Source organism: Halichoerus grypus, chromosome 1 (genome assembly GCF_964656455.1).
Source record: "Halichoerus grypus chromosome 1, mHalGry1.hap1.1, whole genome shotgun sequence".
In the NCBI taxonomy this organism is placed as follows: domain Eukaryota; kingdom Metazoa; phylum Chordata; class Mammalia; order Carnivora; family Phocidae; genus Halichoerus; species Halichoerus grypus.
This window is the reverse complement of record NC_135712.1, coordinates 166,979,289-166,994,370: the sequence shown is the minus strand read 5'-3', so window position 1 is coordinate 166,994,370 and position 15,082 is coordinate 166,979,289. Positions and strand designations below refer to the sequence as shown.

Genomic DNA, 15,082 nt, shown 5'->3' with positions numbered 1-15,082 from the left:
CACTTTCCACCTCTCCACTAAGAAGGTAAGGAAGACTCAAACATGGGGTTAAAGAATTGACACACAGCAGAAGGTAACACAAAGGGAGACATGGAGAAGCTATAAAACAGGCTTTCCCCACAGAGGAGGAATTAGGACCTCTTGGAAAAGTTACCCTATTGCTGCTTGAAAAATCACTTAAATAAAAACACTGATCCCATTTGACCAGATTCTAACACAATGGAGTTTTAAAAGACCAAATATAGAGAAACAAGTGCAGAATTCGTAAGATAGATTAAAAAACAGTTGGCATGAAAATACCCAGGGATTCAAGTGGGGAGCTCAGAGGGGGCCAACCATGTGATGAGACTAAGGTCAAAAAGGCAAACGCCTGCATAGGTTTCATTATTAGAAATAATGTGGCTAGGGAGCCCTGCTCTACTCTTAGCTGGTCACACCTTCCTGGAGTATTCTGAATGGTTCTGAATATTAACTTGTGCAGGCTGGGGAAGCCTGAGACATGACCTAGGTGGGGGGGAAAACACAAAGCCAAATCACAGAGGAAAACTGAAGGGACCTGGAATATTTACCCAGAGGTGGGGAAGACCTGGTTGGGGGGTCATGATTTCTGTCCTCAAGCAAAAGACAAGTTTCCATGTTGATTGATCTGTGTGGCCCTCAGGATGGGACCAGGACCATGAGTGTCAACACTGAGATTTCATCTCAACACTAGGGAGAATTTTCTGTCGATGATTGTCCCCAAATGGAATGAGCCATCCTGAGAGGTAATGAAGACCCTTTATGAGGGACATCTAGCAGAGGGAGAACAACTACAGAGGATGATAAAGGGAATGGAACAGAGGCCTGGTGGACATCTATTGTTTTATTTCTCCCTTCTTTTTTTTTTTTTTAAGAGAGGGAGACAGAGCAAAAACAAGAGCAAGTGGCAGGGAGGGGGGGAGGAGGGGCAGAGGGAGAGAGAGACTCTAAGCAGAGCCCGATGCAGGGCTCGATCTCACGACCCTGAGATCATGACCTGAGCCGAAATCAAGAGTTGGATGCTTAATTTACTGAACCACCCAGGCTCCCCTCTCCCTTCTTCTTGTAAGAGGACTCCATGGGTTGGGTGGAGTTGAATGCACACCCGGCCTCAGGGGTTGGAATGTTTCCAGGCCCAGTCAGTCAGAGCACTGCATCTCACTGGCCGCTGGTGCAGCTTCAAGAGTGTGAGCCCATGCTGGGCAATCAGAGCCCAGAAGACTCCATTCTGGGAGAAGGGCACTCTCACTTTCCACAGGACTTGAAGCAGGTGGGATGTGAGCCCAGAGCTGCAGGGGGCCATGTGGTTGTCACATGGAGAGAGACTACGAGAGAGCCCTTCACCCCACGCCAAAAAAATGTTAGAAAACAGAGAAAATTGGATCAGAGTTGCAGAGAGATGGAGTTCTTTTGTGCCCCTGAAGCCAGCCAAGGCTGGAGGTAAGTCCCTTTCCTCCTGCAAGCCAGCTGAGACGGGTTTCTGTTGTTGACCACCAGAAAAGCCCTGACCCCTAGGATGGCCTCTAAGATCTCAGCCAGTTCCTTTTGCTATGATAGATCTTTATCTGACACTTAAAGCAAGGGCCACCTGCCCACAAGAATCTTGGGACAGCTTGCGGAATTTGAAGTGCTGCCTCTAGTCGTCCGAAGAGACTGCACTGCTAGAGGGGAACTGGAAACTCATGAGGAGGATAGTTATTAAGTCAAAGAGCATCCTGAGTCAGGGAGAAGTTGGCAGACAGAGCTGCTGCCCCAGACCCAAGCCCAGGAAGGACATGTGGCCTGGAAGCTACTCCCACCCTCTGCAGATGCATGGGCAGAGCATGACTTGGTGGGGTGGTGAAGGAACACCCACCCGAGTGCTACCACCAAGCTCAGGAATGGGGAGGGGGTCCCATTCTTCAGGATCAAGATTAAGCCACCATTTAATGAGTACCTGCTGGATGCCAGACCTGTGCCAGACACTTGGCCTGCCTCGGCTTTTCCAAGCAGCCCCCTGAAGTGGGAGCTGAAGTAGGCAAATGCGGAGGCTCAAGAGACTTGCCCAGGTTCACGAGTCAGTGAGAAGCAGTTCTGGGACAAACTCCCAAAGCCCAGCCATACTGGGCTCCTGCTGGTGGCGACCACAGGCCAAAAGTGGACAAGTCTAAGTTCTCCTGCAGGTTTGCAGGCTGGACCTCCTCATCTGTAGAATGGGGTGACTGACGATACCCTCCCCAGTCTGACCAGAGGCTGGCCTCCCCATTGTTCCGAGGTCTGCGGGATCTATTAGTACAGAAGGAGTGCAGCCTCCGTGCCGAGATTATCTCTAACTGATGTGACACAAAGGGCCGGCGCTGTGCTAAATCAGCCAGCCAGGCCCATGCCCAGCTCTCTCCCGGCCCACAGGGGCCAGGTTGCTTCCTTTGTTCCACCGGCCCCGGCCTGGTAACAAGGCAGCCAGAAGCTCAGCTGTCGACCTTGTTTCATTATTTTCTACCCTGTTAACCTCCATCACCAGTGACGCTGCTGTCAGCCTAAATGAGAATTGTAAAGATTGATCTCACTTGTCCCAGGGCTCAGTCAGGAAAAAGACCCTTCATTTCCTAACGGCCCTGATGACCCTTTCTCTGTGAGTCCCTCCCACCCAGGACAAAGATGTGACAGTAGTGGCAGGCGGGGCCTTGGGGCCAGAGCGAGTGATCGGGATCACCTCAGTCTGGCTTTGCAAAGCGCCGTGTTTTTTTCCTTTATTGCCCTGTATTTACCTCCCTAATTACGTTTGCTTACACAAATATTCAACTTGGACGACGTTTTATAAACACAGCCCCAGGAGGGAACCAGCGCATATTGTGCCGTGGAAGGGAATGAGCCTGTGATTACAGTTCCGCTGTAGAAGTCGTCCTCCAAGTGGACAGTCCAAATACAGACCACAGATTATTACATTTCAAATCAACTTGTCCTCTTACCTGTGCTTCTAGCAATCCCAGGTCACCTAATCCCTAAAATTGGCACCTGGCAAGAACAGACGAGCTTGATAATTTTATTTTATTTATTTATTTTTTAAAGATTTTATTTATTTTTTTGACAGAGAGACACAGTGAGAGAGGGAACACAAGCAGGGGGAGTGGGAGAGGGAGAAGCAGGCTTCCTGCAGAGCAGGAAGCCTGACGTGGTGCTTGATCCCAGGACCCTGGGACCATGACCTGAGCCGAAGGCAGACGCCCAACGACTGAGCCACCCAGGTGCCCCTCGATAATTTTGGTAGTAACACTCTTATGGACTGGTTGGTACAATGGTAGCTAGCTTTCCTGAACACTCGCTCTCGGTGCCTTACTTGGTTGGGGTCAACACCCTCTTAATCCTCCCCACTGCCCTGTGGGCCTTTTTATCACCATCTCACAAATGAAGAAACTGAGGCACAGAGTTAAAGTAACAACGCCCAAAGACACACAGCTGATAAATGGTGGAACCAGGATCATGAATCCAGAAATTTAAGAACTCTGGACTCAGAGACCACACCCTGAGCCACTCCCTTAATAATATACGTATCCCTCCACACCCACACAGTTTCCTTTAACCCTCACACTGCCCCTGGGAAGTAGTTGATCTTAACTCCTTTTGATCGACACAGAAGATGAGGCTCACAGAGGCTAGAGGACTAGCCCATTTTACAGAGGAGGAAACCGAAGTCCGTAGAGGTGGGTTCAGTTCTACAAACATTTCCACAGCATCTACTGTTTGCCAGGCACTGTGTAAGGAACTTGGGAAACAGAGACCTCGGGGCACATATAAGTGACTGCTCCCTGCACACTTGACTTCTGGGCATTTATATGGGTAAAACCTTCTGAAAACAACCGAGCACTTTGTAAAAAGCCTTAAGAATGGGCAAACTTTTGACCCAAAAATTCTTGTTGCAGAAAACAACTATAGGATAATAGCAGTGAATGTGACAAAAGTATATATACAAAGCAGCTCACCGCAGCGTTATTTAGAAGAGTAAAATAATGGAAATAACTTAAGTGTTCAACAATAAAAGATTGGTTAAATAAATTAGGGTAAGCTCTATCATGAAATACTATGGAATCATTAAAAATGGCACAGAAATAAATTTATTGACCTGGGAAAATTTTGTAATGCAGTGTTATTAACTTATTAGGTGAATAAGCAGACAGTAAAATCATATATGCAGTCTCATCTCATTCAGGAAATATATACTGGAAAATGTATACATATGAGAACTTACAGAAAATGTATTTGCCTATGTTTGTATAAAGAAATCCCTATGGCACCAAAGTGATTATTGCAGTGATAATATTCCCAGTGATTTTAATTTTTGTGTGTGTGCTCATATCCATTTTTCCAAATTTCCTATAATGAATATGTGGTACTTGCCAACCATGCAGAGATTTTTATTTTTGTGCGGGTAGTGGCTGAAGTGGCTGAGGCCACCAGCCATATCTAGGATTCAGACTCAGGGTCTGGGACACCACATCCAGCCCTCCGCCCCTTGCAGCCTTCAACACACCTGCCCTCCTGGTCCCATGCCCCCAAACCAAATCCCACCCTGGCTGGCAATTTTGTAATGCTTAGCTTGGGGCAGAGATATCTGAGCAGGTGGAGTGGCCCCCTTGCCCACCTTTTTGAAGAGTCTGATGACATCCTCACTGATCTGTGAGAGGCGGACGATGACATTGTTCATGAAGATGTCATTGAGGGTGGCATGATCTCGACTCTCCCGCCTGGTCTGATGCAGGACCAGATACCAACAGTTCACGGGCGAGAGGAGGTACTGGTCCTTCCTGTGGAAACCAAGGCAGCTCAGGTTGGCTTCATTGGAACTGTCATCCACACAGTGTTCTGCATTGTCATCCACCGTAGCTCTTTTGACCCTCATGGGGCCCTTTCAGGCTCAGTTTCATTAGAACACATTTACAGCTAGTGAAGCAATCCCCCCTAAGGTCCCAGAGCAGCACTGGGGCCAACTCCAGGTCTTTCGGCTCTAAGGCCTAACACATTCTCCTCTCCCCGCGGCATGTGGCATCTGCTATGTGTATCACTCCCTTCTGGGCAGAAGCTGACTTCCCTAGGGCTAAGAAATACTCAACCAATTGTGTTTAAAATACTTGTATTAGTTCTAAAATTATGCAGTGGAAAAACAAAAAGTGGACTCCTCCTTTTCCCTTCCGTGCCTCCCCCAATCCCTTTGTCCTCTCCCAGGGCCAGCTTCTGCCTTGGCCTCTTGGAAACACATGTCTTTGTCTCTCAATGGAACTGGGGGCTTGGAGGGTTTCAGGTTCTGTATTTGGGATGATGTTAACCCATCTCCCCAAATGGGCTGCTTGGGTAAAGTACATATAAGACAAATAAACCTTTCTCCTGTAACAACTGAGAGATTTTTAGCATCCTCTAAGATGGGTGTTATGCTGAAACAGGGGTTCTCAAAGTGTGGTCCTCAGACCAGCAGCAACATCACCAGGAATCTTGTTAGAAATGCAGATTCTCAAGCCCCACTCCAGACCTGCTGAATCAGAAACTCTAGAGGTGGTAGTCTGGGTTCTAACACGCCCTCTAAGGGATTCTGATTCACACTAAAGTCTGAGAACCACAGATCTACCTAGCATACCTTCCCAAGGCTTGAGAAATGGGATGTTTCTGAAAAATGAAATGAGAGACTATCCCTCTCTTATCTATGCTTTCCCAAAGGCCCCTCTTTTATCCCCAGTAAAGGGTATATACATCCTGTTCTCCAGGAAGAAAGAGGGAAAGGTAATTAGAAACCAAAATCAAACCCATAATCTCACGTTGCCACATGTGGTGGTATGCTGTGTTCCTGCCCTCTGACCCTGATTCTGCCCTCATTCCACTTCCCAGGGTGGGAAGGAGAGGGTGGATAGGCAGGATGTGGAGGACAGGACCTCCTGAGGGTGGTGGTCTCCAAAGTCCCTCCCAGACCTGCATTGCTCCCCTCGTGCCCCCAGGGTGGGCCACCTCCTAGAGCTGACCACGGACGTGCTCAGCCACCAACTAGCAGTGTTTTTGAGGAAGGGAATTCTGCTGACTCTCACTACAACCACATCATCCTCCCATAGCCAAAGGGATGTGCTGGGGGGTGCAACCCTGACAGCCTCTGGGCATCTGTAGCACCCCCAGGCCCCACACCCCACCCCAATTCCTGAGCTTGGGAAGGACAGGTGGGGGGGGGCTCCTGATTTACAGGAATTTTCTTGCTGTCACCAAATGAGCTAAAAATCTATCTATGTAGCAGGAACTGGGGAGAAGGGAATTTGGTTTAGAGGATGGTTATGGTGGAAAATGCCTAAAGAAAAGGGAAGGGACAGGCTGCCAAAGAAAAAATGAACAAATTGCTCCTTGCTTATAGCCTAGAGAAAAAGCTAGAACATGAAAATTCAACCACCCCGCCCAAATTCCTCAGCATTTCCTCTGTCAGGTCTCACGTGGGCTATGGGTGGCAGTGACACCGATGTACCTTGGAGGGGCTCCTTCCCAAGTGGCTGAGGCAGAAGGAAGGATTACAGTGGAAGGTGGTAAAGTGCTATAATAGAGACACATGCAGAGCGTCAGTTCTGCTTGAGAAGTTGGAGAAGGCACCACTCTCCTCCTGTGCTCTCCACGTCCCAGGGACACAGGCCCCTTTCCTTTGTGCCAGGTTCCCTCCCGCCTGGGGCCCTCACACATGCTGTTCCCTCCATCTGGAATCCATGAGCCCCAGCCCTTCTCATGATTGCCTCCTTCTCTTCTCTTCCCGGTCTCACCTTCAATGATACCTCTGCAGAGAGCATGCCTGTGACCGCACACTAAGGCGTGGGTCCTCAAACCGTGGTACCCGGACCAGCAACACTGGCATCAGTTGAGAATTTGTTGGAAATGCAAGTTCTCAGGGCCACCCCAGACCATTTAAATAAGAAACCCTAGGGATAGGCCCAGCCTCCATGTTCTAACCTGCCCTCTGGGTGTTCTAACACACTCAGGTTTGAGAACATTTGCCTTAAGGAGTTTCTACCCCCACCCCTCACCCTCCTGTAAGTTCTTTCAGAGGAGGGATTGTTCTGTTCCAGGCACCACATCCAGCACCCAGCAACGTGCCTGACTCAAAGTGGATATTATGGAAGAAAGACCCATGAGAAAAATACACAGTTGTGCTGGGTCTTGAAGAATGGGTAGGAGTTTTCCAAACAGCCAGAGGGGCGGAGAGAGATAGAATTGTAGACAGAGGGCACGAGGGATAAAAGATAGATAAGTAGCTCAGTACAGCTAGAATTTCAAATATGTTAGGAGAACACTGGTATGAGGCTGGAGAGACAGATTAAGGGTTTGATTATAGGGGGCAATGAATGCCAGGCTAATGAGCTTGGAATTTATTCTCTAAGCCACATGGTTCTCTACCGGGGTTGCACACTAGAATCACCTGAGAAGCTTTAAGAAAACACCAAGACCCAGGCCCCATCCAAGACCAATTAAATCAAAATCTCTAGGCACAGAGCCTTAGTATTGGTATTTTTAAAAACATTTTCTATAAGATTCTAATGTGCAGCGAGGGCTAAGAATGCCTGCTGTAGGCAGTGAGGAGTCATCAAAGTTACTTAAGCAGAGGTATGACCTAACCAATGCGTGTTTGAGGATGGGCAGATTGCAGGATGGGTGGTTGGATAGATGGATGGATGGATGGATGGATGGATGGATGGATAAATAGATGAGTAAGTGGAGGGATGGTGGATAGATGGGTGAGTGGAGGGATTAGTGGGTAGATGGATGGGCGGATGGGTGAGTGGATGGATAGATGGATGGGTAGATGGGTGGGTGGGTGGGTAGGTGAATGAACAGATGGGTGGATGGGTGGATGGATGAGTGGACTGATAGATGGACAAGTGGATGGGAGGATGGATGGGTGTGGGCATAGGCTTGGGGCTGGAGGGAGGACCAGTCGGGACTTGTTTAGTCCAGGAGAAGAGAGAGGATGAGGGCCTGGGTAGGTGGCAGTGTGGCCAGAGAAGGTTGGACTTGAGAGATACCTCAACAGAAGAGCAGATAATCTTGGAGACCTCCTGGAAATAGAAAGGAAGGAGGAGGAGGGAAGAGTGGATAGTGATTCCAAGCTTTGGATCTCAGGCAACAGGGTAGATGCTGATGACACGGACTGAGATAAGAACTGCAAGGGAGAAGCAGGTTTGGGCAGAAAACACTTTGCACATCCATTTTTCACTGCTTCCTAGGTGCTGATAGAAATGGAAAGATTAAAGGGGAGATGAGATAATTGAGCTGTTACTTAAATTACTTCAGGGGCTTAGCTCAGTCTGGGATGCAAGAATTGAACAGCATCAGGGAATTAAATGTACAAAATTTATGGAAGTCACAGCCAGAAGGTGAATTTCAGGTGGGGAGAAAGAAGACAAGTGATCTTGAAAGGGTACGGAAATGCTGGGATGGCTTGGGGACCATTAAATTAGGTCGCCTGGTCAGAGAGGCTCGGTAAGAGAAAGACAGAAAGGACAGCACTTTCCTTATCAGAAGCTGTGGGCAGGAGGCAATCTGAGCAGTCTCAGACGGGAATTCTGCAGAGAGGCGGGGGGGCGGGGGGGAGACGGAGGCAAGGGGCACAAAGTTACCTGAAAGCAACCAAGGACTCATCAAGCTAGAGCGAGCAGCTGCTGGAAAGATGAGGGCCTTGTCTCTCTCAGGCTTCACTCACTGTGTGTGTGTGTGTGTGTGTGTGTGTGTGCACGCGCGCTAGGCACAGCGAGGCATGGAGCATGCAGCAGGGACCACAGCAGGCAAGACCCTGCTCCCACATGCCTTGAACTCACTCGAGTGAGGGGGACACACAAGGGAGCAGATGATGACACAGCCTCCTGAATGTAGTGATGAGAGGGAGCTGTGGAGCAGAGGAGGGCCCCCTTGCCCACATTTGGTGGTGAGGTGGTGGATGGCTTCCCAGAGGAAGCACTTTCTAGACTGAGAAATAAAGGCTGCAATGGAGTTTGAAAGGGCAGAACTTTCTAGATCAAGAAATACAGTGAACAAAGGCCAAAAGGGAGGTTGGAAAGATGTGGGTGAATAGAATGTAGTCGGGGGGGGGGGCTCGAGCATGGTATTCTGGGGTGGAGGTGGGAGTGACAAATGAGGTTGGAGAATTAGGAAGAAGACACATAGCCAAGGTCCCATTAGAGAGTTTGAGCTTTGTTCTCAAGTCGGTGGGGAGCCATCGAAGAGTCTAGATCAGGGAATGAAAGGGTAAAATTTAATTTGCAGATTCTCGCTTTGACTACTCTGCGGAGGACAGGCTCAAAGGGGCCAAGAGAGAAGTTGAGGGACTCAGGAAATACCTAGGTAGTGAGAAGACTGGGCCTGGAGATTGACTGGATGGGGTTTGGGATGGGGGTGAGCAGGGAGGAAGAGACATCCATGATGAATCCCAAGTTTCCTGGGTTGGGTACCTGGGAGAGCAGAGGTGGCATCTGCTAAGCTGAGGGGAAGGAGGGCAGTGGTGAAGTAGGGAGGAAAGGAGAGGAACTCTGTTTGAACATGACAAGTCTAAAGGGCTTCTGGAACACCCAGATGGTGATATCTGGGCTAGAGAAACAAATGGGGAAGCTAGCAGCAAGCACTCGGATGGTATTTGAAACCACCGAATGACACAGAACTCTTTACAAATGTGCATGACCATGTGGCAGAAGGGGCAAATCCTTGGGAGGCCTGGCCAGGCTGCAGCTGGAAGGATGGGGCAGGGCTGGGCTCCTCCCTTCCCTTGGTTACCGAGGATGGGGATAATGGGCTAGCCCATCCTTCTCTGCAGAGAGGCTGCCCGGGCCTGCCATCCAACCAGCGGGCCCATCCTCTTGGTCCCTCCCAGCATGGGAGACTGCTTGTTCTGCTCCCCTCACCTTCTCCCAGCCCTGGCTCCCTTGGTGTGGCAGCTCATTTGTAGACTGAAAGGCTGGGGTGAACAGGGCTGTCCATAGCCAGGGTCAGGGGCAGAGCTGACCACTCCGTGGAAAGCTGCCACTTGTGGTCTTGGCCACAATGGTACCAGGCTCTCACAGTATCAGAAAGAAGAGGCAAGAGCCACAAATGGGACCCAGCATGGCAAAACAGAAAGATGCCTGGACTTGAGCGGGGGTGTTCACTGGTGTCCACCACACTGCCTATGTGACTTTATGCAGGTCACTTAACCCCTGTGGCTTGGCTACTTAAACTGTACCATGAGCCTTGGGATTAAACATCAGAAAACAGCTCCATGGTCATTCATTCAGCCATTCATCCATTCAATACATTTTTATTGAATATTTCATATGGACTAGACGCTAGGCACATAATTTTGAGGACAATAGACACAGTTCCTGCCTCCATGGAGTTTACAGTTTAGTGGGGGAGACAGACACCCCTCAAGGAATCCTGCAAATGTGTGTCAAGTTCCAACTCCAGAAAGTGCTAGAGAGGACATAGCAGGGTGCCATGAGAGCCCATAACAAGGGAACCTGGCCTGGGGGTCCCTGAAGTAATCCCTGAGGAAGGGGTCTTTAGGCTGGGCTCTAAAGGAAAAGTGTTGGGGGGGTAGCTAGGTAAAGGGGATGGGGCTCAGAGGAGAGGGGCCCAGGCAGAGGGAACAGAATGGGCAAAAGCTCATGTCAGGGCAGGGGAGTTTGGTGCATTTAAGGAACTGAATAAAGGCCAATGTGGCTGGAGCCCGGGAAGCAAAGTGGGGGAGAGGACAGGTGCAGGGGGTCGAGGGCTCTGGCCAGCGCATCAATCACCATCCCACTGGCCATCTGGATTGTACCGGGACCGCACGAAGAAGCACCCAAACCACACAGGGCAGAGCTGGGCACCGACCTTCCTTTCTTAGGAGATTACTTGTCCCTTTTGAGAACAGGACCCCTTTGACCTGAGACCCAGCTCTCCATGCCAGCAGCGATTTCTGCCTGTTGTGACCACACTTTTGGAAGCTGTCACAGTGAACCTGGCGGGCTCTCTCTCCTTTAAGGCACATCTTGAGCAGCCTTTCTGCTTTTCCCATCTTGCATCCCAGTGTCTATGCAGCAGGCAGAAGCTGCTGAGCTAAGGCTTGATGTGAGAACTTTCACATATATATGTATATCTATTTTCTTTTTTTTGGCCAGAAAACAGCAATGAAAATTTCTGGTGAGTCACAGCTTTCTTTCTTTGGCTAGGGGAGCTGGGTATGAAGCTCCAAGAGCCTGCAGCTAGAGGAGCGAGACCTTGCCAAGCTGGGGAAGCTAGGGAAATGAAATTAGCAACAAGCCACCTTCTCCAGCTTCTCGGCTGGGGGCCGGAAAATTCCGCTTAGCAAACAGAACCTATTTCCAGGCCTTGCAAAGCCCCACACTGCAGATGAATCCAAACCCACTGCCCCGGGACTATGGTTCCTCTGGGAGAGAGGCAAGCTCATGCAGCTGACACCATCCCCAAGATGCCAAATGCCTGCCTCTGGCTTCCTGCTCTCCTCCAGCACGTTCTTGGGTCTTACTCAGCAGGCTGCCAGCAAAGCTGCCCCTGAACAGAGCTCCCTCAATTAGTTCCAGGGCCCAAAAGGTATGGGTAACTTCTTGCTACCTAAGCTGCCCCAAGCAGGATTTGGAATTCATCGCCCTTGCTTGGAGCATGATTCAGTAATTCCACAAATATGAACTGAGGGCTGTCTCTTGTGCCAGGCAATGGTAAGCAAAATGAGTCACGCTTCCTGCTTCATGGAGTGTACAGCCCAGTGGGGGCCTCAGGTGATAATCAAATAATCACATAAATAAATAGAAAATTGCATCAGTGGTGGGGGCTCTGAAGGAGAAATGCATGGTACCTCAAGGGTCTATAACGGGGGTTACCTCACCCCAGGAAGGTAGAAGTGGGTGTCAGCTGACCATGCGGGTCCTTCCTGTCACTGAGACTTCAGTTGAGATGTTTCTCCTGCATGAGGACTTCCCTGACCCTCAGTGGCTCCCTGGTCTCTAGCACAAAACCCTACTTTATTGTCATTACTGCACTACCACTCCTGAGATCTGTCTTGTTCATTTACTTTCTGTTTCTGGTCTTTGACTCCTCTCAAGCTTCCATCCGTTATGTTCACCACTGTTCCTCTGGTGCCAGGCAGGCCTGGGCACACGGTTGGCTGAAGAGATGAAAAGTATCCAGAAGGATAAGCTGGAAACAGAAGGACGGGCAGGTTTTGGCATAACCCAGGGATAAGGGAGAGCATTCCCTACGGTAAGTGTGAAGGCTCTGTGTGCATGCATACCGTGGAAAACTGAGGGAAGGTATGTGCAGCCAGAAGGCAGAGAGGAGGCAACCGAGGGTGGAGACAAGGCTGAAGAGGGAGCACGAGCTGGGGCCTTGATGAACAGGGCGAGCATCTGGGCTGGCTACTGCCGTAACGAAGGACCACGCTGGGGACGTAAACAGCAGACGTGTTGTCTCACAGTTCTAGAGGCTACAAGTCTGAGATCAAGGTGTCAGCAGGTTGGTTCCTTCTGGGGGCTGTGAGGGAGACCCTCACATGCCTCTCCTCTAGATTCTGGTGGTTTGCTGGCAATCTTTGGTGTTGCTTAGCTTGTAGCCATATCATCCAACCTCTGCCTTTGAGTTCACATGATGCTTACCCTGTGCGTGTGTGTGTGTCCAAATCTCCCCTTTCCATAAGGACACCAGTCATGCTGGATTAGGACCCACCCTTATGCTTACGTTAACTTGATGCTCTCTTTCCAAATAAGGTTGCTTTCTAAGATTTGGGGGGTTAGGATTTCAGCCTGTGAATTTGGGGAGGACACAATTCAACTCATAATAGACTGCTTCCCCAAGTGGATCAGGAGCCCAAGGAGAGTTTACATGACCACTCAGCCATCTTTCTTGTGGTCCATCCGAGGAGCGAATGGGCCCATGATGCAGAGGATAAAGTTTGACCCCATCAGCTGGCATTCAAGGCCAGTCCAGCCCTCTCCCTCATCCACTTCTCCGCTTGCAGAAACCTTCTCCAGGCAATGGACAAAGCTCTTAGCCAGGGACGGGTTTCTTCATTTATCTATTTTTTGCCTCCCAAGGAATCTAAGGTCATCATACTGGGAGTTGGAGAAGTTCGGATCCTGACTCTGCTGCTAATCGGCTGTGTGTTCTTGGGCTTGTCACTCTACCTCTCTGAGGCTTCACTGTCTCATCTATCATATGGGTGGGTGAGTGATTCAGTGGCCAGTGAGGGCCTTCAGATATTGACAACATCGACTGTATTTTCGAAAACCAAAATGCTTACACATGATCTGACAAAGGCTTTTATGTTCCTGATCACCCAACGTGTTTATTTGAAAAGCCTCATAAGAAGCACAAAAATGAAAGCAGTGAATGGCCATTACGTAGGACCCTTTCATGTATTTAGCTTCAATGACAGGACAATGAGGCTACTGAAATCTGGGAAGGGGGGGCAGCTCTTCCTAGTTCATGGGCATTCCTGCCTTGACACCTGTGCCCATTCCGTCTTCATGCACCTGGAATGCCTTCTGCTATTCTTGCCACACAGCAAAAGCTTACTCTCAGAAGTCCTGTTCACAAGGCTCTTCCCTCAGGGATTACCTGAGATCTGTCTAAACCACTCATTTGGATCTACTCAGTTACCTCCAGACATCTTTTATGTTGTTGCTTAGCTCCTCAATCACCACTCACATGTGTGGGGCTGGTTCCCTCACTTACTCCATAAGCCCCTTGAAGGCAGGAACAATGTCTTGTTTTCTTTGTATTCCATCATAGTCCTTGGCAGAATCCAATTCATTCATTCATTCACCCGTTCACTCACTCGCTCTTCTAATGTTTTTTGAACACCTGCCATGTTTTAGGCACTGTCTGGTCACAGAGGACTGAAAAGATGACTCAATGCGCCTTGAGAAGGCTCACAGTCTAGTAGGTAAAATTAATGCAAACCATTCCCTGTTGCTTTTTTTCCCCACAGCTATCCAAATAACAGCAACCAACACTTAACCTGCTAGAGGAAGCATTGTTCTCAGGTATATCCCCTGGAAGGTAAGAGATAACACAAACTAAAGGCATCAGAATAGAAGAGGACATCACCTCACACACAGAGCGCTATTTGCATGTGGGGCTCATATTCTAGATGGAAATCTGGAACTGGGCTAGGACAGGGCTTTTCAAACTGGGTCCCAAGGAGTGCTAGTTTGGTGAAATGTTAATCAATATTAGAGGGAGAAAGAATTCTGTGGTCAAATAGCTTTCAGAAAGAAGTCACCAGGCTTATTTATTGCACAACTTCTCAGAGCCTTCCATACCCTAATGTGTGTTGGGAATCTCAAAGAGGAGGTATAGAGTGGGTAGTTGCTCCTAACTGCATTCATCTCCACCTCGCCCCACCCCCATCTAGAAGTCTCAGTGTATTGGTGTCTTAGAAAACCCTCCTCTGGAGGAAGAGAAAGTGTTAGTTCCAGCAAACCTCTGGCTTCCTAGAACTATGCAACTTGTTCGGACGACATTCACCTACACTGAGAGGCAGGTTTTAAGGGCCCTGGTGTGCTGCCCCTCCCCCCACCACACTCCTGCTCAAGAAGGGCCCCCAGTTCCAGGTCTTGAAGAGGACAAGCCAACCTCAGGCTAGGGCTGCCTGGGAAAGAGCACTGGATTATGGATTTGACTCCGGGGAAGTAGAGGGTTCTAGAAGGCCAGCCTGGCCTAAAAGTAAGTTGTAAATAATTTATCATCTGGAAAATCATCACAATGGGTGCTCTTACACATAAATAACCCTTAGAATCCCCTGGAGGGCTTGTTAAAATACAGATTGCTGGGCCCTACCCCTGGAGTTTCTCATTCAGCAGGTCTGCAGTGAGGCGCCAGATTTTGCATTTCTGACAAGTCTCCACATGATGCTGCTGGTCAGGACCGCACTTTGTTAAAGGGGTGCTCTAGCATCTGCGGTCCCGGTTCCCGGTCAGGGACAGCACTGTGAAGCCCACATCTGTCCTCTCAGCAACACTGTGCCGGGCGCCAGGCACAAGGAGTGGGTGATCCTTTGCCCAAATGGCTCCACCAAGCTCCTAAGGCAGCCAGAAGACAGATGTCCCCC

At 49.4% G+C, this 15,082-nt stretch overlaps 1 protein-coding gene across 6 annotated transcripts in view; it reads right to left on the bottom strand.

The window, feature by feature from the left end:
• Positions 1–15,082, bottom strand: part of SRGAP3 (SLIT-ROBO Rho GTPase activating protein 3) — a 336,629-nt gene that overhangs the window by 103,639 nt on the left and 217,908 nt on the right. For all 6 annotated transcript variants that reach the window (XR_013449094.1, XM_078075648.1, XM_036096155.2 and 3 more), the window contains one exon: positions 4,637–4,799. Coding sequence is in view for 5 of the 6 variants with exons in the window: in XM_036096155.2 (XP_035952048.2) it covers positions 4,637–4,799 (163 nt within the window). In the remaining variant the exon portion in view is untranslated. The remainder of the gene's footprint in view (positions 1–4,636; positions 4,800–15,082) is intronic.